At 55.6% G+C, this 23,611-nt stretch overlaps 12 protein-coding genes across 12 annotated transcripts; 4 read left to right on the forward strand and 8 right to left on the reverse strand.

The window, feature by feature from the left end:
- Window positions 1-773: 773 nt before the first annotated feature.
- On the reverse strand, window positions 774-2,400 carry PHACADRAFT_97800 (uncharacterized protein; the record flags this gene model as incomplete). Its single annotated transcript, XM_007396802.1, has 6 exons — window positions 774-997; window positions 1,032-1,198; window positions 1,256-1,694; window positions 1,745-1,833; window positions 1,940-2,128; window positions 2,210-2,400. The coding sequence occupies 6 exons, from the start codon at window positions 2,398-2,400 to the stop codon at window positions 774-776; spliced, it is 1,299 nt and encodes a 432-aa protein (XP_007396864.1).
- Window positions 2,401-3,327: 927 nt separating this feature from the next.
- On the reverse strand, window positions 3,328-3,592 carry PHACADRAFT_257810 (uncharacterized protein). The gene has a single exon (XM_007396803.1). It carries the CDS (start codon window positions 3,557-3,559, stop codon window positions 3,344-3,346), a length of 216 nt encoding a protein of 71 aa, XP_007396865.1. The 5' UTR covers window positions 3,560-3,592; the 3' UTR covers window positions 3,328-3,343.
- Window positions 3,593-3,616: 24 nt separating this feature from the next.
- On the forward strand, window positions 3,617-4,987 carry PHACADRAFT_257811 (uncharacterized protein). Its single transcript, XM_007396804.1, has 4 exons — window positions 3,617-3,782; window positions 3,842-4,384; window positions 4,444-4,636; window positions 4,704-4,987. The coding sequence occupies exons 1-4, from the start codon at window positions 3,724-3,726 to the stop codon at window positions 4,860-4,862; spliced, it is 954 nt and encodes a 317-aa protein (XP_007396866.1). The 5' UTR covers window positions 3,617-3,723; the 3' UTR covers window positions 4,863-4,987.
- Window positions 4,984-6,375, reverse strand: PHACADRAFT_162541 (uncharacterized protein; the record flags this gene model as incomplete). The annotated part of the gene is made up of 5 exons (XM_007396805.1): window positions 4,984-5,385; window positions 5,451-5,517; window positions 5,810-5,933; window positions 6,127-6,219; window positions 6,303-6,375. 5 exons carry the CDS (start codon window positions 6,373-6,375, stop codon window positions 4,984-4,986), a joined length of 759 nt encoding a protein of 252 aa, XP_007396867.1.
- Window positions 6,376-7,330: 955 nt separating this feature from the next.
- PHACADRAFT_257816 (uncharacterized protein) lies at window positions 7,331-8,222 on the reverse strand. Its single transcript, XM_007396806.1, has 2 exons — window positions 7,857-8,222; window positions 7,331-7,786 (listed from the first exon to the last, which is right to left on the reverse strand). The coding sequence occupies exons 1-2, from the start codon at window positions 8,196-8,198 to the stop codon at window positions 7,544-7,546; spliced, it is 585 nt and encodes a 194-aa protein (XP_007396868.1). The 5' UTR covers window positions 8,199-8,222; the 3' UTR covers window positions 7,331-7,543.
- A 316-nt stretch (window positions 8,223-8,538) lies between these two features.
- On the reverse strand, window positions 8,539-11,259 carry PHACADRAFT_257822 (uncharacterized protein). The gene is made up of 5 exons (XM_007396807.1): window positions 11,100-11,259; window positions 10,921-11,041; window positions 9,605-10,288; window positions 8,768-9,553; window positions 8,539-8,711 (listed from the first exon to the last, which is right to left on the reverse strand). Exons 1-5 carry the CDS (start codon window positions 11,198-11,200, stop codon window positions 8,661-8,663), a joined length of 1,743 nt encoding a protein of 580 aa, XP_007396869.1. The 5' UTR covers window positions 11,201-11,259; the 3' UTR covers window positions 8,539-8,660.
- Window positions 11,260-11,478: 219 nt separating this feature from the next.
- PHACADRAFT_185131 (uncharacterized protein) lies at window positions 11,479-13,108 on the reverse strand. Its single transcript, XM_007396808.1, has 7 exons — window positions 12,940-13,108; window positions 12,801-12,882; window positions 12,734-12,745; window positions 12,585-12,686; window positions 12,340-12,534; window positions 12,182-12,278; window positions 11,479-11,979 (listed from the first exon to the last, which is right to left on the reverse strand). The coding sequence occupies exons 1-7, from the start codon at window positions 13,002-13,004 to the stop codon at window positions 11,747-11,749; spliced, it is 786 nt and encodes a 261-aa protein (XP_007396870.1). The 5' UTR covers window positions 13,005-13,108; the 3' UTR covers window positions 11,479-11,746.
- Window positions 13,109-13,735: 627 nt separating this feature from the next.
- On the forward strand, window positions 13,736-14,669 carry PHACADRAFT_209988 (uncharacterized protein; the record flags this gene model as incomplete). Its single annotated transcript, XM_007396809.1, has 2 exons — window positions 13,736-13,777; window positions 13,842-14,669. A coding segment is annotated over exon 2 (726 nt), but the record flags the coding sequence as incomplete, so codon positions are not given.
- A 566-nt stretch (window positions 14,670-15,235) lies between these two features.
- PHACADRAFT_96827 (uncharacterized protein) lies at window positions 15,236-15,828 on the forward strand (the record flags this gene model as incomplete). The annotated part of the gene is made up of 3 exons (XM_007396810.1): window positions 15,236-15,553; window positions 15,611-15,690; window positions 15,747-15,828. 3 exons carry the CDS (start codon window positions 15,236-15,238, stop codon window positions 15,826-15,828), a joined length of 480 nt encoding a protein of 159 aa, XP_007396872.1.
- A 73-nt stretch (window positions 15,829-15,901) lies between these two features.
- Window positions 15,902-17,191, reverse strand: PHACADRAFT_145856 (uncharacterized protein). Its single transcript, XM_007396811.1, has 5 exons — window positions 16,907-17,191; window positions 16,751-16,845; window positions 16,598-16,696; window positions 16,254-16,542; window positions 15,902-16,119 (listed from the first exon to the last, which is right to left on the reverse strand). Exons 1-5 carry the CDS (start codon window positions 17,097-17,099, stop codon window positions 16,019-16,021), a joined length of 777 nt encoding a protein of 258 aa, XP_007396873.1. The 5' UTR covers window positions 17,100-17,191; the 3' UTR covers window positions 15,902-16,018.
- A 2,445-nt stretch (window positions 17,192-19,636) lies between these two features.
- PHACADRAFT_29414 (uncharacterized protein) lies at window positions 19,637-21,047 on the forward strand (the record flags this gene model as incomplete). Its single annotated transcript, XM_007396476.1, has 5 exons — window positions 19,637-20,073; window positions 20,123-20,287; window positions 20,322-20,504; window positions 20,559-20,885; window positions 20,939-21,047. The coding sequence occupies 5 exons, from the start codon at window positions 19,637-19,639 to the stop codon at window positions 21,045-21,047; spliced, it is 1,221 nt and encodes a 406-aa protein (XP_007396538.1).
- A 575-nt stretch (window positions 21,048-21,622) lies between these two features.
- PHACADRAFT_209991 (uncharacterized protein) lies at window positions 21,623-23,582 on the reverse strand. Its single transcript, XM_007396812.1, has 9 exons — window positions 23,213-23,582; window positions 23,125-23,152; window positions 23,015-23,071; window positions 22,902-22,954; window positions 22,757-22,848; window positions 22,488-22,701; window positions 22,343-22,437; window positions 22,086-22,288; window positions 21,623-22,033 (listed from the first exon to the last, which is right to left on the reverse strand). Exons 1-9 carry the CDS (start codon window positions 23,366-23,368, stop codon window positions 21,846-21,848), a joined length of 1,086 nt encoding a protein of 361 aa, XP_007396874.1. The 5' UTR covers window positions 23,369-23,582; the 3' UTR covers window positions 21,623-21,845.
- Window positions 23,583-23,611: the final 29 nt, after the last annotated feature.

Genomic DNA, 23,611 nt, shown 5'->3' on the forward strand with positions numbered 1-23,611 from the left:
AGAGAGAGAGAGAGAGAGAGAGAAAGAGAGAGAGAAAGTGCGCAGGCGAGAGAGGAGGAGCAGCACGCGAGAAATAGTATGGCCGCAGGCGAACGGCCCGCGAAGGTAGTTCCCCCGCGCCGCCGGCAGATGCGTCTGAATATTGCTATCAGCTACGTTTCTTCTTCGATCGCTCCGTCTGTGTCGCCGTGCTCCGTTCACAGAAAAACAAATATACGTTTTCATGTCCGTGGAAAAACATGGCGCGCACACGCGGGGCCAACATTGCTTAAACACGCTAATCGATGGCAATCTGCGGCCACACACATCGACGAAACAGGAAGTTTTCTGCACAGTAACGGCCGTCGCACACGGGTCTTCATGTACGTGCGGGAGCACTAGGCGGTGCGTCGCGGAACGGCGACGTGCACGCGCTGATCGGGAGCCAGCTCAGGGTGCCATCGCGCGTACCCGTACGCCGCGATATCGATGGGCGTTTTTTGCGCAACGGAGTCAACATCGCCGATATGTGTTCTAGTGGGCTGCGCGAAGGTAGCATCTAGATAAGGTAACATAGAAAGAGCAAAAGCCACCCGAGAGTCCGCGTCTCTGTCCCACGGTGTACTCGCCCCGTCAGCCCAGCTGCCCAGGTTTGATGTGCATGCCTCCGTCCTGCGACGTGCGGCGCTGCAAGCGGCCGTTCGCGGCGCCAGAAGAATCGCCCTCCGACTCAGAGTCGGAGGCGAGATCGAATAAGACGGCAGCGCCGTTCGGGTCCTGAGCGGCAGGTCAGCTTACGACATGGTGAACAGCCAGTGTGCGGAGGGTGTGCGGCTGACCTGCTCGTCGTGTTCCATGCTTGCCGCCAGAGGTTGCCTCTCCTCGTCGGCAATCACATGCAGGTGGTGCGCGTCCTCTGCGCCGATGCTGTCGTTGTTGACAGGATTGCCGTGGGCGTCCAGCGGCACAGGCGAGTCTATCGATTTTCTATACTTGTGATAGGTGAAGAGTGCGATGCCTGGCAGTGGGGTAGGTCAGGTGTGCGCGGCGACGATCATGCCTGGGGGATTGGCACTTGCCGCAAATGGTCACGGCGACACCGGTGATATTCAACGGCGTAAGCTCGTCACCGAAGAACCAGGCAGATATCGTGATCGTGGATACCTCTTTTGCGATGCCTGCTATGGACATGGGCAGCACGCCTGCCCGTTGAATGATCCTGCCGTGCGTGAGTATTTGACATCACGGTACGTAACAAGAAGGTTCGGCTGCTTACGAGACTTCGCTGAGGATCATGCAGAACGCGAGCACACCGGGAAAGGTGAGGAAAAAGCATGTTCGTAGCGTCGAGCCGAGAGAGTCAAAGAAACGGCTGCCAACAAGGTCTAACCAACGATCCAAGATCAGGCTGAGGACACTGAGTGAAACGCCCATGATGGGAGCGAGCCAGAAGATGGTTGACACCGGGTTGTCCACACCGAGCTTCTTGTTTTTGAGCAGAACTTGTGTGAGAGCCCAGCGGAGACCACCTAGGGCACTGCCACTAAGGACCAGAAGGAAACCGCCGAGGATGAAGTGAGTTTCCGTCGCGACCATTAAGAGCACACCAGCGAAGATCAAAGCTATGACGCCGATGAGTCGTAGAGAGAAAGTTTCCAGGCGGAACAAGAACGCGAACAGTAGGACAAATATTAGAGACGATGACTTGACCATAGCTAATTGCACCCGCTTAGTCTCAGGACTGCGTATACGTTCCGTGACTTACTATAGAACGACAGGGTGATCGTCTTGAGCGAGAGGTTCGACAGTCCGATATCGAGTCCGGTAGCGAGGCCAGTCGGGACGATCTTTGTACTGATGCGAAGATGTCAGTCGATCAAAAGTCGAGACATGAGCGAACGATGGAGGGTGTGTAGCTTGCTGGCAGGGGCGACGGACGCGAGACGGGAAGAAGACTTACGCGTAGTCACGACGAGATGGCGTATGCTCTGAGAGAAACTTGCGAGGCCAGAATGTCCGCAATGCAGCAGCCAACACGAACTGGACATACATGTGCATCATGGTGACGAAGAGTGGAAATGGGAAGCCGAAGTGGTCGTGCGAGAACATCCATTTGTTGTAGACGGAGAGTACGGTCGCGAAGAGATACCTGGAGGGTGCAGCGGCGAGAGCAGCGACAAGCCATATTCGGACTATGAGATAGATGTATCAAGAACGAAAACCCACGCACCATGAAGCTATGAAAGCCGTGTTAATGAAAGCGTTCCTCCACCAACGTCGCTTCTTCTCTTCCAACGTGGCCAGGTGTACGTGGCCGTCCTGGTCGGTGTCAGCATGGTAGTCGTCAGGCGGAGGCTGCGGGATGTCTAGCTCGTCTGCAGAGAGGGCGGCGTGGGCGTGGGCGGGGGTGTCGAGGGCCATCGAAACGGCGGCGGCGGCATGAGCCAAGAGTTGGCGGGCAGACCGTGGGAACGGGGAACCGATTTGGGCCTCGGGTAGGGGAATGCCGCCACATCTGAGATCTTCCGTTTCATTTGGGCCGCTTCCGAGTCCTGAGGAGGCCTCCCACACAGGGGCCCACAATCCAACAGAAAGTGGCTACCCTGGTCCCTCTAGAAATCATTTTTATTTCTTACGTGATTTTTTCTGGCAACCTAGTCTCATCCGAGGCCTCGTGGTGATCAGCCATACCCGCCGACGTCGCATTCACGTCCCGCCCGACGTACGGGCTGTCCTCTGTCGGGCGGACGTTGTCGGGCGAACACCAAGCTACCGAGTGGCGCAAGGCAATTTAACACAGGGTCGTGCCGGGCGCGCATCTGGCGGATAACACGAGGAACTCCGGGCTGCTGCACAGGTTCCGTTCCGTCGTTCTATCTGGTAACGGAGAAACATACACGACTCTATCTAGGGTTCATGCATCCCGGAAACCTTCGAGAGCATCTGTGAACGCTTCGCACGGCAATTTGTCCTGTCCGTGATGAAAATAGTACCCGTGAGTGTTCGTGAGCGTTGCAAGCATGCCGCGGAAGGGAGGAGGCCAATGTCTCAGTTGTTACGACTGCGTCGGGGGCTGCGAGAGCAGATCGTTGCTGGCAGCATCCGGGGCAGGTTGCGGCGCGGGGGCTCCAAGCGGACCATTGCGCCTATTTGTAGCTAGTTATTGAACCTAGGACGCTGTAGAGCTCGCTCACGATCGTACCATGTCCGCCAGTGATCGAACTGCTTCTGGTTTAGGTACTCGCGCCATTCATCTTTGGCGATGTCTTCGCGGAACTGCGCATGCTGTAAGAGCTCCAGATGATGAAGGGCATGTGGATAGCTGGAAAAGTCAACTTCACAGACTCAAATGAACGATCTGAACTCACAGGATGAAACGTGCGTAGTCCTTTTCCTTCCAGTATTGGAGATGGCTGAGAAAGTTGATGAATGCCGGCTGCTTGAGGATGCCCTGCTGGGCGAGCGAGTGCAGATAGAATGGGTTTGCGAGGCTCTGGACGAACTCGAGCTCGAGCTCGAATCTTGTGCGGTTTGCCGCTCGCGCATCCTGCGCCGGCTGCGGTCCGTCGGGCTGCGACATCGCCGTCCTGCCCAGAGACCGTGGCGCACGTTGTTTGGATCCAAGGCCTTTGCCACAACAAAGCCACGTGGCCCCCGACGCGTCATTCCAGGCGCCAAAATTTCCTCAGAGCGCGAGGCGCGACGACGACGACGACGACATCGGCGACATCGACGAGCGCAGCGATGGCCGAGGACTTTTCAGCGGGGTGGCAGCTCACAGAGTCTGACCCAGGTGTCTTCAGGTGCGACACGTTGCCCTGCAGCAATTCTCCGCGAGATTCACCGAAACATTCGCTCCCAGCGAACTGCTGAAACGCCTAGGCGTCCCACTCGTCGTCGACGACCTCTACTCGCTCGACGCCGAGTCGCTCGCAGAGCACCAGCCCGTCCGCGCGTTCATTTTCCTCTTCCAATGGGTCCAGACGCACCCCGACAGCATGACCGGCGAGTACGACCGCGACTTCCCCGGCTTCTTCGCGCACCAGGTCGTGAACAACGCGTGCGCGACCCTCGCCGTCCTGAACGCGATCGGAAACATGCCCGCGCTCGAGATGGGCCCGCAGCTCAAGGAGATGATGGAGTTTTCCGCCGGAATGGACCCCCAGACGACCGGCATGGTCATCACCAGCTCGGACTGGCTCCGCGAGGCCCACAACGCGCTCTCGCCCCCGTCCGCCATCTCGCTCGACGATCCGAGCATGAAAAAGACCGCAGAAGAGGCCTACCACTTTGTCGTCTACATGCCGCACATGGGAAGCATCTACGAGCTCGACGGTCTCAACGAGCACCCAATACGACATGGCTCTTACGATGAGTCTGGAGAGGGCTGGACTGCCAAAGCGCGGTATGTCCTTAGATCTTATCTCCTGCGTAACGATGTCGACGCTTATCCCTGTTTACCAGAGAAATCATTCAGCAAAGAATAGCGACATACCCACCTGGACAGCTGCAATTCAACCTTCTCGCCGTCCACGACGACCCAATACCGATCCTCCAGAAGCAGCTGTCCGAAGCGCAGGCTGCAAGTAACGCCGTTCTGGCTGGTCAGATTGCTGCTAGACTAGAGCGGGAGAATCACAAGCGTCAACAATGGGCTGTGAGCTATCATTCGTCTTTCTGCATGTCCTATCTCGCTAATCATGCCCGCACGCGCCAACTCCCAGTTCGAGAACAGCCTTCGTAGACATAACCACATCGGCTTCATCCACGCACTGCTTACAGCCCTCGCAAAGGCAGGCAAGCTCGACGAGGCAAAGGAGAACGCCAAGAAGGCGCTCGCAGAGCGCAGAGCCAAGCGCGGCGACTCCATGGACGAAGACTAGCATGCCACTGTCTCTTGGTATCATGTCCTCCGCTCCCAAGTCGTATACGCTTTGACTTAGGGCCTCTGCCACTATTGTACATCGTTAATCCCCCATCGGATGCAATCAATCGCATATATATCTAGTCGGCATCGACCGCGTTCCAGGTGACGGCGCCCTGCGCGCCCCTGTCGAGCGCGTCCAAGACCCCGCATATCCTCGTCGTCCAGCGCGAACTCGAAGACCTGCGCGTTCGAGCGTATGCGCGCGGGCGTCGCCGACTTTGGGAGCGGTGCGAACCTGGGTTTCCTTGAGTGGTCAGCCTGGCGCACTTGGGTGCGCATGCGCGCGGAGGGGAGCCGCACCCTTTCTGCAGCGACCACCGGACGAGGACCTGTGCAATGTCCATGCCGTGCTTGTCTGCGATCTGCCTGAGGACCGGCTCGTCCCGCCTGCCGCGGATGAGCGGCGTGTATGCCTGAACGACGATGTTGTGCTGCTTGCAGTACGCGACGATGGGCCGCTGTGGGCAGAGCGGGTGCAGCTGCGCGCGCCGCCGCCTCTTTTGAGCTGGTTCGGCACGGGGCGTGTAAGCGGGCGTTGCCTCACCTCGATCTGGTTCACGGCTGGCGCCTCCAAGCCGGCTTCGCAGATCTCTTCCAGGTGTTTTATCCCGCTTTACAGTCGTGCGTTCAGCATGAGTTTTGAGCGCAAGTTATGAATAAACAACACAGGATGGCAAGCGGAGTTTTTCTTTCGTTCATAAAGCCAGGCCAAAACAGGCCAAGCGATGACCACTCTTGTCGCGCCGAAACAAATTAGGCAAAGTCCGGTGCAAAACCGGCCAAATCGCGTCTAAACCGCGGTAAAGAACTGATAGAAAGTGAATATTTTCTCAGCCAAGAACCGAATGAAATTTGGTTCTTGTTCAACCATTGATCCTTACCACCGAGTGTAATGAGCTCAACTAATTGGAAACGCCAACACTGCGAATATCTCCCGCGTCTCTGCGCTCGAGGAGGGCGCTGTAATTCTCGAGGCGGAGCCCCTTCCCAGAGTGGGGGTTGTGAATGAGGAACAGGTCGACGTAGCCTGTGTGCAGCGCGCATCAGCCTCGCGGCTCCTTCATACCGTGAAAGTCGACGTCCACCGCCTCCAATCTTCGCCAACGATGTCCGCACCGCCCTCGAGTGTTTTCTCATGACCATGGTGGCTAGAGATGATCTTCGTGGCTCGGGAGCGGTGTCAGCCGGCATCGCGAGAGCTCAGGGAGCACAGTGCTCACTGATGAAGACGTCCTCGCGCGCCAGCCCGGACTCCGCCACCGCGAAGCCAACGTCCGCCTCGTTGCGGTACGCCTGGGCCGTGGTCGACGAGCCTGCAGCGTCCCGGCGAAGACGTACGTCAGAATGAAGGCCAGACCCCGCGGCGGGCAAAAAAAGCTCGGGGAGCACCTGTAACCCGCCCTGAACGCGTCGAGCACACACAGCTCCGTGTCGTAGTTCTGGTAGACCCCGAGGCCGAGCACGGGCATGGCGTGGCCTGCCCGCGTTCGATAATTGCAAGGTTTTTTTTTGTTTTGTTTTCGTTTTTTTTTTTAGCGATCATGACGTAAGGGTCTCTAGGAGACGGCGCACACCGCTCGAGAGGCGCACGATACTTGTGATGCCGAGCGACGCCATATGTTCTTTCTCTCTCTAGGCTACGCGTACCAGCTGTAAAGTCTGCGCAAGAGATGTCTCTCGCAGACGAGCATACCCGAAGATGTGCGACCGTGACAGTCCGAGCGAAGGCAGAGATGCTGGCGCGGCCCGCATCGCGAGTCCCGTGGGGCTGTATTCTCACACCTTGACGGTATGTCACCCGCTTCTAGTGCCGTCCCTGCTCGATAAGCTAGCTCAGGGACGTGGACAGAGCTCTAAAGTGCCGCGGGAGCGCCGCTGTGCGCCGCGGGGCGCCTCAGCGGCGAGAACAAGATTGAGGCATTCCAGCAGCAGGAGCCTCCAAGCTCGCGCCCCGCGAGAGCCAGGGTGCACACCAAACGCCCGAAGAGACAGGTGACGATAATGGGCTGCATCGAGACGAGGCGGGGATCGTCGTGGATCCTTGGGGTGATGGATGTACCTCGTGCTCCACCGTGTCCAACTGACGTTATGGCAACGCTCTGGATGTCGACGAGACCATAAAGGACGGCTGGGTCGTCACGGCGGGAAGCATGCTCTGGAGTCGCTGACTAACCCTATGCTTCAGGTGAAACCCGGTGCTCTGGAGGCGAGCCCCACAGCGACCCGTCTCGCCTCCCGGTGTCTGGCGGCTGTCCCCGCCCTGCTCTGCTGTTCGCGACAAGCTATTTCTGGGCGCATGCGGTGTCAAGTCGCCACCCTGCGCGGCAATTTGTCGGCTTGCAGCATTCTGTGGCATGTTTAACCTTGGGCTCCCACAGAGAAGCCGGCGATAGAGACGCATGTCACTGCTGTGTAAGTTTTAGCTGAGAGTTATGTCTTGTGCATGTGCTATTGACGTGTAATAGCGGTGCTGCGGTCTACAGATAGCATGTACATCCCGTGACAAACAAAGAGTCCAGAAAAGTCTCGAACTGTGTACAAATAATTACAAGGCGGCCCGTCATGAAGATCGTGAGGGATGGGTACTCGTGACGAGGGGGCGTGCACGTTGGCAGCCCTGCTGGGAAGTGAAAGCCTTCAGTGTCGTAAAGGCCGATGCACCGAGACTATGCTTCCGTTGGCAGCAAGGACGGATCGCCGTCGAGCATGAGCGTCTTGATACGCGGGGTACTCCCCCGCTGCTTGGCGACGCTGCGGCCGCAAAGTCAGCCCCGCACCCGAATCGAAACGCAGGGCGGAGACGCACCATGCTTCAAGCGTCAGGACCTGCGCCTCGGCCGACTCTGGCAGGGTGAACAGCACCTTCACGCCCATCTCGGGCTGCCGAAGCCAAAAAAAAAAAAAAAACAAATAACAAATAAAAAAAGAGGGAAAGGACAAGTCAGCGTACTGCGGCGATACGGGACACGCGGGGCACGCAGGAATGCCTTACGTGGAAGCCGTCTATCCTGCGGTGCAGGCTTTCGCAGTCGGCGTACCGGCACTGTGTCGGGCTCCACCACTTCTGGAGCGCGCGCAGCGCCTGCTTGAGCTCTTCGCGGTCGACCTCGCGGCCGCCGACGAGCCCGCGCGCGTGGCGCACGAACACGCGGTTGAACACCGCGCTGAAGGCGTCGCTGTCGGGCAGCTGCTGTGCGTTGGTGACGTCGTGCGGCGCGGCGCTGTGGTTCGGGGCGGAGAGGAGCAGGGTGAGTTCGTTGGCGAGCCACTGCGATGGTGCGCTGAGCGACATTGGTGTTTGTTGTTTGGTGCGAGGGAGAATCAGGCTGAGGTTTTTCGAGTCGGACAGACCGCGAGGTCTTTTAAGTCGAACGCGCACGGAGCTGCAACTACTAGACCAGCCATTATCGTTCCTTCTGACTTGGCAGCATCGGGCGCAAGGTGCATGCCGTTCTTCGAATTCCATGCAAACGGATCCCGAGTCGGGGCAGTTCCAGCTCGTGCTTGGATGGCACTGGCCCCCGGGCCAGACGCTGGCCAGATTCTACGCAGCCTCGGGAATATGATCGGGAGCAGCTTCGACGCGTTCCCACGCTTACGACGATCTAGGAGCGCCCGTCGAGCGATGCCATCGCTTATGTAATCTCTGCAAGTGCATGTGTCACTCAAGCTACGTTGTACAAATGATACACCAATAGATATGTGCTACTAGACAATGAAGGGTCGTGCTCTCGACACTCCAGACGAGTCCAGTTTACTTCTTCAAGTTGCCAATGACAGCATCAGGGGCGTATCGCGGGATGACCTGTCCAAAACCGTCAGCAAACAGGTGCCCGGTATCAGGCACAGAAAGATACACACCTTGGGGTCGTGGAGCATGTTGAACTCCTCCGTCGCATCCCGGCCCGCGTACAGCAGAATCGCCTTTTCGCCTCCCGGGTGGTCAGGCAGGAAGTTCGTCACATCCAGCACCTGGTTATCGACGATCACCCAGCAGTCGCTCTTCTTGTTGTGCTTCGCAACCTCCTCCTTCGAGAACGACTTGGTGCCAGCGTTCTTCGCCGGAGCGCTGCTCGTCTGTGCGGCGGGCTTCGTGCTCGACCCGCCGCCGCCGAGGTGTCCCGCAACCGAACCGAGACGTCCCGCCGCCGACGCTGCCAAGGGACCGGCTCGCTGGAGCAGATATGCCGCAGCCGAATCACCAGAGACACGGCCGAACACGACACAGCCCAGGAGTGAAGACCCTCCAAGACGGTTGGCGCCGTGAACTCCACCAGCGACCTCGCCCGATGCGAACAGACCCGCGATGGGCTTCCCGCTCTGGTCGATCACGCGCGATTCGGCGTCGATCTCGAGACCACCCATCGTGTAGTGCAACACTGGCGTCATGATCGCGACGTTGAAGATATCGTCCATCTTCCACTCGCCCGACGAGAAGAACTTCTTTCCGAAAGGATCCTTCTTCGCCCGCACCGCCTGGTTGTAGTCGTCAAAGGTCTTCTTAAGCGCCGCAGGTGAGAGACCCATCTCCTTCGCAAGAGCATCGCCACTCTCGAAACGCTTCATCAGTCCTCGGCCGACGTAGTGCTTGCAGTGCCACTCAATCTCCTTCGATGCCTGGCCATTGAGCACCAAGCGGATCGGATACTGTACCTGGCGTTAGAGACCATTCAACGGCGGTATTAGAGCGCAGCGCACCTTGCCGTTCTCCCAGATCTTTCCAGTGACATAGTCACGGTGCTGCAGCTCGTCCACGAAACGCTGGCCCTGGTTGTCGAGAAGCAGACCGCCGACACCACGCAAAGCCTCCGCCGCCAGGAACTTGACTTTTGCTTCCGGGTCGTTCGGGTCGACGAGACCGGTAGGGTGCACCTGAACCTTCTCGAGATCGATAGCAGACGCGCCAGCCTGGAGGGCAAGCTTCTGGCCATCACCCGTGCAGTGATCGCCGTTCGTCGTCGGGAGATCAAAGTATTCAGGGCGGTACTTCTTCAAAAGCGAGTCCTCAGTGAAGTCGGCAGCGTAACCGCCCGTCGCGAGGATGACGGGCCCGTACGCAGTCTCGGTCTTGCCGCTGTGGGTGTACTCTACTCCGATGACGCCCGACTCATCCTTGATAAGCTTCGTGACGCGAGCCTTCTTCTTGATCGTGACGCGGTCAGGGATCTCGGTCGCGAGGTCCTCGAGACGCTCCATCTGCGCGTAGGTAATGACCATCCCAGGGAACTGGGCGCCGCCACGATGTGTCCGCGGCTGTGAGTGACCGCCAAGACGAGCGACCTTCGACAGGTCGAGGCCGAACTTTGACTGAAGCCAGTTGACGGCGTCGCCAGAGCGTCCAGTTAGCACACGAATCAAGTCGTCGCGAGCAAGTTCACGAGCCTATGCAGCACCAAGAGTCAGCATCACAGTTACACTTGGCCAAGAAAAGCTGTTAGAGAAAAAGATGAATTGAAGCTCTGGCTAGAGGAGGATCCATGATACGGCTCGGTGTTCCCAGCGCCAGCATGCCCAATCGCCGAACGCCACAAAGGGCGTCGCCATCAACGGAACTTTCGGCCGTCCGCAACAAGCGCCAACGAGAATGACGAACATATGCCAGCGAAGCGAGACAGACATGAGCCGGCGGGGCGTGCGGCATATTCGTTGATTGGAAGCATTGCAAGAAACAAAAAAAGCGACGGCAGAAGCCCGAGTGAAAAGGGTCGATGGCTGTAGCAGACGGGCGTGCGCCGGGATCGCCATTCCGTGCGGTGGCAGCTGCGCAATCGAACGAGGGGGACGACTTCTACGCGAATCGAGTGCGGTCACTCCTCAAGACGAGAGGTGTCTTGAGTGTGGCCATGTCCTACAATCGTGCAGAGGTCTCACCGCTGCTCCTACGTGACCAAGTGCCTCAACAACGTCAATGCGCCCCCGTGTACGCAAGCCAGTGCTGCTGTCCGCTGCCTCAAACCCAGCACCAAACCTAGCCACAGACCGCTAGCAAAGCAGACACATGGGAACAAACTCACCGAACGCTTGGTGTCCTCGAAGAAGATCTTAGCGTTATCCGGGATCCCGAGCTCCTGCTGAGGCTGGGTGCCTGCGCCGTTGATACCGGAGGTCGCTTTGGTTGAGTTACCGCCCATAAACCTAACGCACACGAACCGTCAGCACAGGCTACATCTGCAAGACGCATGGTGCGACGTACGGCTGCTTGTCCAGGAGCAAGACGTTGGCTCCGCGCTCGAGGAGAGTGTGAGCAGCAGAGAGACCGGCGAGACCTCCACCGACGACAATAACCTGGGCCATTTTTTTGATAATGTATGGAGTGTCCGGGTGGCAGAGAGTTACGGAGTGGTGGTCGAGAGCAGGCTGCTCTTATACCGAGCGCTCCAATCACGGGGTGACCATTACCGGCCGGATGGGCGGAAGCATGTGATAACTCCGCGACCGCACTGCGCCCTCCCTTGCATATCTCCGCACTCCTCCTTTTCGAGCCGTCTCAGACCGTTCGTTGCGCTTATGTAGAAATGTCTCGCAAATAAATCTTTCACGTCAACTCTTGCAGTGAGTAGTGCTAAGTAGTGCAGCACGACACGTCGCATTTCTTTCACGTTCTGGCCGACCCGTGGGTGTGCAAGCGGCTCGAAGAGCACCAACGGAATGCCATATTCGTTCTTCTCGCCGAGGCAACGCAACATGCACGCCGGGGACCACGGGTCTTTCAAGGATCAGGAGCTCTACTCTACAAATTCCCCTTTCTACATTCAGCAACCGGATCTCCACTCCCTACAAATTCCCAGCGCAAGCCCAAATATCGAGATCTTTAATAATATACTAGCAGAAGGCAGCCAATCAACGCTGCACCGCCTGCGCAAGCCTCGCGCAGACAAGCTCGATCACGTCGCCCATGCTCTTCTCGAGCCCTTCGATCAGCACGAGGTCCGCGACCTTGCCCGTCGGCCGCCCGTGCTCGACGTCGCCGCGCTCGAGCATGTCCTGGTGCGCGTGGACGTACGCGGGCCAGACGATCTGTTCCCAGTAGAGTGGTGGGTCCTGCCAGAGCGCGCCCTCTGGATCAGATTGGACTCCAGGATGGCAAGTTCGAGCGTCGAGGGGCGCGGACGGGATGTGCGGCGGCGTTAAAGAGGGGGGGAAAGACGTCAGCTAGAGTAGTCCAGCCATCGGGAAAGAAACAGGCCAAGCGGACGCGGAATGCGCGTCTCGTCTCGTTTAGAGCGAATCACGAATCGGACCGCCAAGGGAAATTTAATCGAAAAATGCTCTTACCTGCAGTGTGGTACCCGTGTCGCTCGTGCCTACGCTGCTTGAGGGCGTCGTGGGGCACCCTGAGGAAAACGCGGACGTCGAGCGAGTCTATGACCGCCTATTGCGACGATCATGTTAGGTCCAGTGATGCTGCTTACACGCCGGATATGCCGGCGCACCTGATTCCAATACAGCAGGAAGCCGTCAACGAGGACCCAGATGAGTGTCTCGCCTGCCTTCTCATGTTCTTCCTCGAGCCGGTTGAAAACTTCTTGCCAGCGATTGATGATCGCATCGTCAGCGGGCACATCTTTTTGCTTGTTTAGGTGGTCGTGCGAGTAGTGTTCCGGTGGTATTACGCCAGTGAGCTTGATCTATAGAGACACTTGTCAGGGTTTTCTACGTATGGGGTCGGGTGACGTACCTCTCCAAGCGACTGCACCATCCTCGGCCAGTCTATCGCCCCTTCCGGCGCATCCCAGTCCTGAACGCCGTACTCCGGGTGAATGGGGATCAGCTCTTGCGGCTGTGTATGATGAGCGTCGACAGCATGCCAAGATCGCAGAGACGTACCGGAGCAAAGTCCTATCGGCAAAGGATGTCAGGTCGATCACTGAGAGTAAAACCCAGCGCGACGCACATCCTGGTGTAAAATGACACCACGAGGGAGAATGTTCCTCAAATGCTTCGCAAGCGTGGTCTTTCCCGAACATGTTGCGCCCCTGAGTTGCGTCGCGTCAGGTGTTGTGGGGAGAAAGAGGAAACGTCGCGAGACGTACCCAATCCCTACCAACATTACGCGCAACTTCTTCTGGCTCGGTGAGTTTCCGCTACTCTCTGACATCTTGCTTTACAGTGGGCTCTCGATTTGAAGCTGCTGTGCTGTACAAGGCTTGACAAATTGTGGTCTCGCAACGGCCTGTGCCGAGTGACTCGAGGAAGTGAAGGGGAAGGTCGGAAGGTCGGATCGGTTCATTTCACTCGTTGCCAACGGATCACGGCGGCGGCGCCTGCACACGATATCCACTTTTGGCAGGCGTCGTCGGCCGATTGTCTTATGATAGGCGCTGTATTTTGCCTGTGGACGTTGTCCGCTGAAAGACTGTTGCATATTGCGACAATTCCTGGCCCAAGGTTCCACAGTGCTTCTTGTGTGCTACTCTGCCATGGCTCTCGGCAGAGGCTGGCGCATTCTAGCGCGGCCCGCTCAAATAACAACACCGCTGCAGCCCCTATAAAGCCACTTCACTCGAGACTCTATACTTGAAGCGTCATCTTTTATTTCCTCTCCATAGTCGTTCTCGCCATTCAAGTAAGTACACTGTCGGAGCTTGTGCTTTCTGCGCTGACTCGTCGCTCGGTCAGAATGCATGCCTGCCTGCAAGTTCCAGATATCCAATACCTCATCTTCTCTCTCTACGAAGAAAGCAGCTCTCGTGAGACATTGGGCCGCTCTTGCGCGGACGTGCTCGCAATTATGGTCCTGCTATGGAAGCTCTGTGGTATTCCATAGACGGTTTCGGCCCATTGCTCCATAGCTGTCCTCCACACCTCTTTGCAGTACGGTCCCGTCCGTGTATATGGTTGGAATATGACAAGGAGAGAGAGAGAGAGTTTGTGAGTATCTCGCTCGAAGTTTCTCACTCCGCGCTCACAAACATCACAACACTTGCGTTGATAGTACTTTGCCGAGGAGCCTTCACCGGAAGATTGAAGGCCTTCTTCAAACACGCTCATCGCATCAGAGATCTCACCATTGGACTTACAACGCCTAATTTATGCATGGCCACAACATATTCCAAGACGATATTCCCAGTCATCTTGGAACAGATGCGCTTGCGACTCACGGACCCGTCCCATCCTCCGATCTTCCTCAATCTACTTACCGTGAAATGCCGGTGGCGGCCAACCCTTGGGATCGTCTCAGATTATATTCCTCGTCTATCCAATTCCCAACTCCGTACCGTCTGGATCTCCGCAAGCACTCAAGGCCCCAGAGAGGTCGAGAAGTACAATGAATTCTTGTCATCGATGAAGGCTGGTTATGACAACGTGGAGATTCTCAGTGTGCTCTCAGGTTTCTCCACGAAGGACGTCTTCGGCAGCAGCTCACCCCAGCTGTCGGAATATATCGCCAGTCTGCATGCCCTGCGGGTGTTTCGCAGCAATGTCCTCATCGACGAAGCAGCTGTACGACACTTATCACTATCTCGCCATCTCACGAATCTCAGCTGTTGTGTCTCGGAGCTGCCACAGCTGACCATTCGAGCTCTGCTCCACGTCGCAAAGCACTGGCCGGATCTCTATCAGCTCAGGCTCCCCGTCGATGCTTTGGACAGTAACCAGGAGCTTCTTGGTAGCTTGAAGGCCGATGAACTCGGAAGGTGTCTCAGAACTCTCGAGATGTACTCACCGTTCTCTTACGTGGACGACGCCAGAGGGGTCGCTCTGTTCCTCTGTAACTTGTTTCTGAACCTATTCAGCGACACGGACCTTGCCGTGAGTCATGGTTGGCTGCATGTTGCCGGAGCATGCCATACCCTGGATCGCACGGCCTGGTTACTACATCCTGGTGTCAATGACATCGCCTCGAAGCCCATCGTATAATATTCGTAATGATAGCTCGGTATATAATAATACATATAATATGCTCGACATAATATTCGAGAAGTCCGGGTCCGGTTCGGAGCGACAAGAGAGGGCAGCATTTCCATATTCAAAATCATCAAGCCTATTAGTACTTTTCTTTAGATGCATGCTGCTCAAACAAGCAACCTTGGTAGAAATATGGAGGAAGAGGCCGAGGACTCTCGGCCGATGTCGGCGCCCACCAAGCCTGGCACTGGACCGGACCCTGATCGCTCTAGCGAATCACATGAATGCTCATCTGGATAGCCGCAGCAGAGAAGGTGATAGACTTTGTGGCGTAGGTTCGCTCGAGATGTGGCTCGCTAGTGCAATGTGACCTGCCCCTGAGCGGCCGCCCGATCCAGAGCGTATACAGTACAATGTATAAAACACCTCGTATACCCGAAGACTACGAACACTATCTCTCAACAGTCACACATCATACCCATGACTCACGCCCACTCACACCCAAACGCAGAGTCCCAGTGGCTCGCGCATTCGCTGTCTTTGCTTCTCGCTGCCCCTCATATTACCTTACCAGACGAGGGCTCTGAGGAGGCACGCCTTGGCCCGGGGCCCGTGGACGTCTTCACCATCAGGTTCAACGAGATGTTCATGCCCGAGGCACGGGGCTTCGTCGGCGGACATGCAGTCGATCGCGAAGAGCTGAGGAAGACCCTCGTAGGCCTCCAGCGGCGATGGAACGCCGCCGAGGGCTCGTGCGTCGGCAGCGAGGTACACCCAACACACGTCACTGAGTTCCATGTACGCACTTCTGGTTCGAAATTGGCGAGAGCTGGCTGACACCTGGGCGCGGTCTAGCCTACGATGGCTGCACGGATGGAGTTCACGCCTATGTACATGTACCCGAGGGAGAAGGAGACCATTATGGCGGAAGCAAGGTGAGCCACGATTTGCGCGCGCGCTGGAGAGTATGTGACTTAACAGCTCGAATCAGTGGAGAGGAAGTTGGGGGGGTTGAGCGCATTGACTGCTTGATGCTCGAGGGTGACGAATATCTGTTCCGCCAGGAAGCGTAAAGAATTTCTTTTGGTTGGGGGCGGGAGTTTCTTCTTATTTTGTGCTAAAGCAATATCTTCATCTTCGCGATTGCGATATTACACTAGTGTACATTAGCAAAATTCCAAGCGATGTGGAACAACAGAGCTTCGTAATGACGTGTATTTCTGCATTTGTGCGATGCATGAGCCCAACGTGCGGCCGGGCCCTTCAGTCGCTGTCCTCGAACTCAACTGCCTGGTACTTCCGCACCTTCTGGCTTGGATTCGCCAGCGAGGCGCCTTTGGCACGACGAGGCAGTTTCTTAGCTGCTTCTACAAATGCAACCAAGTCATTTTCGGGGCCAGAGCTGCACATGTCTTAAAATCCGCACCGGCAGAGTCTTCCCGAATAAGACGCTTGATCATTTGGTTAGCCTCAGTAGATGAGTTGCCACGATGTTCACTGTTCCTGCGCTTTTCTTTGGCGAGCTCAGCCTCCAACTTCTTGATTTTTAACTCCTCAGTTTCTTTGGACACTGGAGAAGCTCTTGGAAGAGATTTCGTGGTCTCTACCGGAGACTGTGTTGCTTTGCGTTTCTCTGCGGCAACTGGGGAGGTAGTGGAGGGCACAGCGGAAGAGGAAGCAATGGCTGAATTATTTTTCGTGGACGTTGGAACATCGGCCGTCGAGCCAGTGAGGTCGTATGGTGACGGACACAGACGGCATTCGTAGTCTTTTGCATTAGTGGCAATCTACGAAAGGCGCTTAGCGACGACGTCAGACAGTGCTAGTGAGATCCAGTCTTACTAGCGAGAAAATTGATGTAGCAAACTTCGCAGCATCAGCAGAGCTCAGGTCTTTGAGCGGTATGTGCACGGGACGCTTTGCCGCAGGACCCAGGGTAAGCTGTAATATATCAAATGTTAACTTTCAGATAGGATGCGACCTGTCCCAGCTCACGTTGATATTTGCGCCTGGCTTGTCGCTCCAGTTGCCTATGTGAAGCTCGCCTTTCACAATCATTGCCGCGAGGCTATCGGCGAGCGCCTCTACGTCTTCGGAAGCCCTAGTACGAAAACGTATGGTCAGCGCGGAGTGGCTCGCGATGCGGATCACGCACCAGAAATGTCTCTATATCACTAGGAGACCACTGTCCAGACCACCACCGTTCTGTCTTGTCGAGGGCTACGTGAATGGTCCATGCCGTACGTGTGACCTTGGACAGCACAATGAACTTCAGGGCACCTTGGTATATAACTTGGATCAGTTCGTCCACGGCAAAGAAATCGGAAGTCATGTCTATGGTCATCTTGATCCAGCTCAGGTCGCTTATGAGGCTTGCTCAGAGTAAATGTAGTGAAAGCGAAAGAGGTAATTCTCCCTTGGAGGTACTCGACAAAGCAACCAGACGGCATTAGGCGCTTGTGGTAGCGGGGATCAAAGTGATGCGCCCATCCGCCTACGGAAGGCACTGTGAGTTGTCACCAACGTTTATCCCATCAATCTCATCGTCGTCCAAGACACGGTCTTTTGCCCACAGATCTCCGCGTATACCTAGACAAGCCGTCAAAATGTTTTTAGCATTCAAGGTACATACATCCAAGCCACATATTTTGGAAGCTTATCTCAGAAGTTGCCCCTCACTGGCGCGTTCGCCTCGCAGGGTAAACACATGCACCACCGCTAGAACTGAGCATGTATCAGTGCTCGTTTAATGCGAGATGTGTCTGCTTCTCTTTATTAGGTTGGTCAGGCGGCACGCTGAACGTCACCTCTCGCAGTTCGACTAAAACGCGGGGCCCTGCACTCATCAATGTGTAGATTATAGCTTGGCGAGTGGCGGTTGAGGCCTCATAAGTCCGCTCGCAACTACGTACTGACAGTGTTCCTCTGACTTTGAACTGGGCCATTTCTTACTGACACTAACAGGAGACGCAGTTCTGTCCTATGTCCTACTTATTTTCTACCGCGAGAACATGCGACAAGAAAGACGCGACGTGGAAGAAATTTTTTAGGCCCAGTAGTGATTTGCTTACCTACACCTCCGTGAGTAGGTCGTTCAGATACACCGAAATGAGATTGACAGCGTGCTGAACGTCCTCTCTCTCGTAATCCGGTACTCGCTGTAGCTTCAATCCGAACTTGTCTGGATGCCATCGAAGAAGGGCTTTCTTGACCCTTTCCCGCTTTGACTGGTGTCGGAGAAAAGGAGCTCCCGTATAGCATGAGGCGCGATGCTCCCAAGATCTCGCGGTGTCTTCACCGTTGGCCAAGGGATGGCGCTGAACGGCAAGGCGTCATCGGTGAGCACCGACCATAAAGTGTCGTACGTCGTCCAGACCGCTCGAATCCTGTCTCTTTTCAGCTCTTCTAACTGATATTTTAACGTAGTAACCTCCTGCTGTGCTCTATGAGTCTCTGCTTGCTCGTAAAAGAGACATAATTGCATCCTTTCCACGCGATCCTCCACAGCTTTCGTCTTCTCTTCCGCTGTCGTACATCGCTTCTCAAGCTCGCCCACTTGTCCTTCCAGGAGAAACATTCGAGACATCAGCTCGCCGTCGGCGTCCCAGTCACGAAGCCTGGTTATCTCTGCAGCTTCTGCCCGTTCTTCCGCCTGGACGCGCCTCTGGTGCTCTTAGGCATAGTTCCGCGCCTCTATCTTGCTCATCTCCCTCTCCGCCTTCAGCTGCAGGTTGGCTTCGTGGAGGAGTTTGGCCTCTTGAAGTTTGACCTCTCTTTGTACGACCAGCTGTATCCATCTTCTGTCTCTCACCAGCCTCTCTTGCCCACGAGCGCCCTCTAGCTCGTTGACTGCGGCTATGAGGCTAGTGAGAGTTGTCTCAATCTGCTTCAGGACGTCGATTCTGAGGTGGAACCTAGGATACGGATCTTGATTCATCGCAATGGCCACGAAATGCTGAATCTCGTTCAAGTTCTCCCTCAACGCGCCAATGCCCGCTTGTTAACGGTGTATGTGATCTACCGCTGGAAGCATATCTTCGAAATACGAGTTTCCTCGACGGGGCCTGTTTGGGTAGATGGAGAAGTTGACGGTTCTGGAGAAGTTTCAACGTGCATCAGCGTGCCGCGAATAAAGGACGATGCTTGGGCCTCATCATGATCACGCATGGTCACATCTCACGTGCAGTTTGTCACTCGCCGCTGACAACATCTTCCGGCCATCGTCTGGGCAGTGCACACGCATCTACGCCCGGTGTACAACCATACATGATCCAATCAGCCATCGCACTGGCTTTAAGATATACACCAGGCAAGTGGCAGCTACTGTTCAAAATGTAACATCTGCTATGATGTCTAGATCTCAGGTTCGCTGTTCGGGCGACATCGCTAAGGCAACACTTGCACGGCTTCACGTCCCACTGTTTGTTCCTCGTGCTTCCCGGTGACGCCTCTCCGGCCTCGGAACATATGCTGGATGGCATCTAGTGACGCACCATCGATATCTCTCATTGTCCGTCTCTGACCGGTGAATACATCATTCCACCACTGCCTGTAGTGGGATCGTCAGCACAGCTCCGTGCGAATCTACATCTGCTTTCGTTTAATAATCAACTCATGGTCATGCTCACATCTTTGATATTCAACAAACATAAACTGCACTGATTACTTTGTATTTTGCCTGGCCAGCATAAATAGGACCTCAGTGTTCCATGGTTTCCCCAGCTCTGGGAGCCTGTCTTCAATTTCTATTCATCTTACAACTTGGCACTGGCTGGTTCGCACTCTCCACAGTCTATCTTCAGCTCGGACTGATTTGCTTTACAGCCTCTTGTGTCAAAAACACCTTCGATTACTCCCTCGCTCACTTATCAAACGACCACCATGCGTTTCACGTCCGTTACCGCCTTCTGCTTCCTCGCAGCCTCCAGAACTCTACATGCTGCTCCGCTGACCGGTCGTGCTGAGTTCCACGTATCTCGCGGAGTCCCCTCGCCTGGCCCTCTGTCCTGGACCTCTGACGGAGCAGAGGATCTGAGCATCAGCCTCGGCACTGCCGCTAAGGCGGCTGGGGTCATCTCTACCGCTCTGCCCATTGTCGAGCAAGTATTTGGACACCTTTTTGGTAACAACAACTCGTCAAGCCGGCGCGACCTCCTGGGACTAGAGAAGCTGCTGAAGAGGGAGGGCTTCCAGCCCGTCGTGCTTTCTCGCCAGAATCCCGACTCTGATGAGAGCGGCGCTATATCCCTCAAAACACTCTCTACAGTGGCAAGCGCTGGCTCTACCATTGTCGGTGGTCTCTTGGACCTATTTCACCAGTGAGCATGATGCCGCTTTGCGCAGATCCACGCTAATTCACCCATACAGCTCTGGAAACAGCACGAAGCGCGACGAGTTCATAAATGCGTTGCTCTCACGCGACACACCCACTACCGCTGCTACTGAGAGTGGTGCTATCGGTATCGGTGATCTCCTCAAGATCTTTAACATCGGCGGCGATATTGCTAATGGGGTCGAAGGTTTGCTCGGCGGGTACGTACTCCATCTTCTCCCCTGATCCTCTTAGCCCATTCCACCCTCTCAGCAGCAGCTCCGACAATCAGCAGCGAGACCTCGTCAAGCTATCGAGTCGTCAAGTAGTCGCAGATGATAAGAGCGAGGCACTTAAACTTCCCAGCCTGTCAGACTTGTCGTCTATTGCCAGCCTTGCGTCGTCTGGTGTCGATATCGTAGAACAGCTCTTCGGACAGTGCGTTTGATCCTCGTACACCCGAATTCTTTTCACTGATCACCACTATTGAAGCTCGTCGAACAGCACGCGGAGACGCGAGCTCACTGAATACCTCCTCCGCCGGGCTGCTGACTCGACAGAGGATGCCAGCGAAGCAGTTTCTCTCAAGACCCTAGGGACTCTCGGCAGTCTCGCAGGGAGCGCGTTCAGCATCTTGCATGGCCTCTTCGGATCTTCGTCGTCGAACAGCACGCAGGCCCGCGAGTTTGTGGAGCTGCTCGCCCGTAGCGCAGCAGACGCCGGAGAGGATGGTAGCGAGGCAATCTCCTTCAAGACCCTTGGAAACATTGGCAGTATAGCGGGAAGTGCGGTTAGCGTCCTCGGTGACCTCTTCGGACAGTGAGCTCTTCGGGGTCTGTTTGTGTCGGTGAAGAAACTGACCGGTCTCGCAGCTCGTCTTCCTCCAACAGCACTCAGCGCCGAGAACTGTTTGTCCGGGATAACGCACCGGATCTGAGCACGATTTTGAAGGCTCTTAACGCTACTGCCACGAAGGTTTAGGTGCGAGACGTGACATCACGATTATTATGACGCTTGTGTGGTTCGTTGGGAGTAAATCATGGTGTTTTGTTACTATAAATTCAGTTTAATTCCGCGGATTCTTCCCACCGGAAAGAGGACATACATGGCTTGTTCTCCTTGTCTGATACCGTGCTAAATCTTTTAATTTCACGCTAACGGCCTTGAGCCGTACGCAACTATTTTGGCGGGCGAATCCTCACATGCCGGCACAGCACGCCTCCCGTCCCGAGATCAGAAATCACGCCAACCAGCGACGTCCCGGATATACACCGCCCGCTCTTCCGTCGGCCGACTCGTGCGGCGATGGCTCGCATTACTACGCGACTTGGGGCGTCACGGCTCGGGGAACGCCACCAAGGCTCACTCGCACATAAGCTCGTGATTGCGCCGTCCCTCCTCAGTGCCGGTCCGCCACCACTTGAGCTTACAGAGCTGATTGTTCGGCCAGCGTTCGGGCGATAATGTGTCCGAGTCACCGTGCCTATATATTATCCTCATAAGGGCTACAGTATCATGCTCGCTTCCTTCTCAAACCCCAGGCCTCAGGTAGGACGCTCTCACAAACCCAAGGCATGCATGCCAAAACTGACTACAGCAGCCAATTGCCACAGTGACACAATAGCAAATGTATAATTAAGTTCGATGGTAAGGTGGAAACATCATTTATGTCATTATCGCGGGGCCGTTACGTTCACATTTGATCCAGCAGGGTATTTAACCATCCCAACGATCCCAATAATCTGAATCTCAGGGTTCGAAGCAAAACAGAGAAGGGTGTCATGCTTCCTCGACTTCAACCTTGGTCTTCTGGTCGGTCTTGTATGACATCGAGGGTGATGCGCTTGGAGCGAGCGACGACTTCTTTTCGAGCTCGGACTCGTACGCGGGTTTGGATGCACCGATGCTGCTGTGCTTTGCGTGTGCGAGGTGGCCGATGATGTAGTCCATCTGTGCTGGCGCGATGACTGCAAGACACAGATGAGGATCCCGGCGCGCGCGAGAGCGGGATGGACAAACCTCGAGACGAGTCAGTGAGGACAAATTCGTAGACGGCCCCAGCTACCAGCGTCGCAGGAATATTGGTGAGCGCGGCAATCGCAGCGTATGGACCTCCTGCCGCGGGCGTGCCCCAGATGACTAAGGCAGCAAAGCGACCGCCGAGGTCACGCGCAGTGTTGGCCGACACGCCGACAGGAGAGTAGCCCCAAATTATCATCGAGCTGAGAAGCGACGTCAGCGCCAAGATTTACAAAGGACAAAGCGAATGGACGTACTATGCTAATGCTATGACCCAAGGGCCGGCAGCGGGTGGAACTAGGAAATTGGTCGGGTCCAAGCAAGCCCAGATGACAAGGCCGATTACGAAGTCCTGCGCAAGTTAGCATGTCGGAGTTTGGCATACAAAATGGCGGCACGTACAGCAACGAACTCGTTCAAGAGGACCTGGCCGAGGTTTGACCCTGGCGGTGCGTAGAGCGCGAAGGCACCCGCAACGCCTGATGGCGTGAACATGAGAGTGTCGAACTTGCCGCTAGAGATAAGTGCCGCTTCTGTTGCTTTAATGTTCACACTCCATTGCACATAGACGATGAGGGCAGCGATGAAGGCACCAAAAATCTGGGCCACTATGTATCTAGAACGTGCCTTGAATACACTTGTGTGAAAGCCGAAATATTCGGCGACCGCACCTGCATGCCTTCTTGACTGGAAAGCCTCGATATATGACTTGGCTAATTGTGAAGCCAGGGTGGAAGTGACCACCGGAAGTAGATGCGCATGTCTAGGTTCGTTTTGATCGGCAAATGGTAGAGGCAGTAAGTAGACTAAGCTTACGACGAGGGCAAACAGGATTCCAAGGGAGTACGAAAACCCGATCTGCAGAACAGCTGCATGGAAGCGTCAGCTCTTTCAACTACCTTAGGGTAGGAGACAAAACAGGATCTTACACGAAATAGGCTCGCCGACAATATTCCCGATGACGTAGCCTAGGTTAGAACCAACACCTGCAACATAGTGAATACATCATCCCCATCGACACAATAACAAAGCTTCGCACCGGCGTACACGTAGATGAACACCCCCAGCTGCCATGGCAATCTATCATTGAAGATCCAACCCTTGAATACAGCAAGCCTGTCACTTACAGACTCTGCGACACATTCTACAAACCAGTGAGCTTGGCGATGGCGGTATCGTTCCCATATATTGAAGACATGTGGGCGGGCTCGAATGTCCGTGAGATGGACGACATCTTTGTGGGGAAGCCGGTCTAGGGTGAGCGTTGCTGGAACTAAGGACATCTTCGAGGTGAAGGGGCGTCACGGATAGCGGGAAGGGTAGAGGACTTCCAGAGCTACAGCATAAAGGGATGTCTTGACGGTTATATGTACAGGCGCGCTTGCCGTATATTGTGACAAAGTTCACATGGTGCGCTTGCTCGCATCGCCCTGCAGGAAGTTGGGATAGACAACGGCGTCAGGCACAATCTTCTGACATCTAGAGGTCAGTGCTGGCATGATGAGACCTCCCAACTCCGTGCCTGA

The sequence above is a fragment of the Phanerochaete carnosa genome (assembly GCF_000300595.1).
Source record: "Phanerochaete carnosa HHB-10118-sp unplaced genomic scaffold PHACAscaffold_6, whole genome shotgun sequence".
NCBI lineage: Eukaryota > Fungi > Basidiomycota > Agaricomycetes > Polyporales > Phanerochaetaceae > Phanerochaete > Phanerochaete carnosa.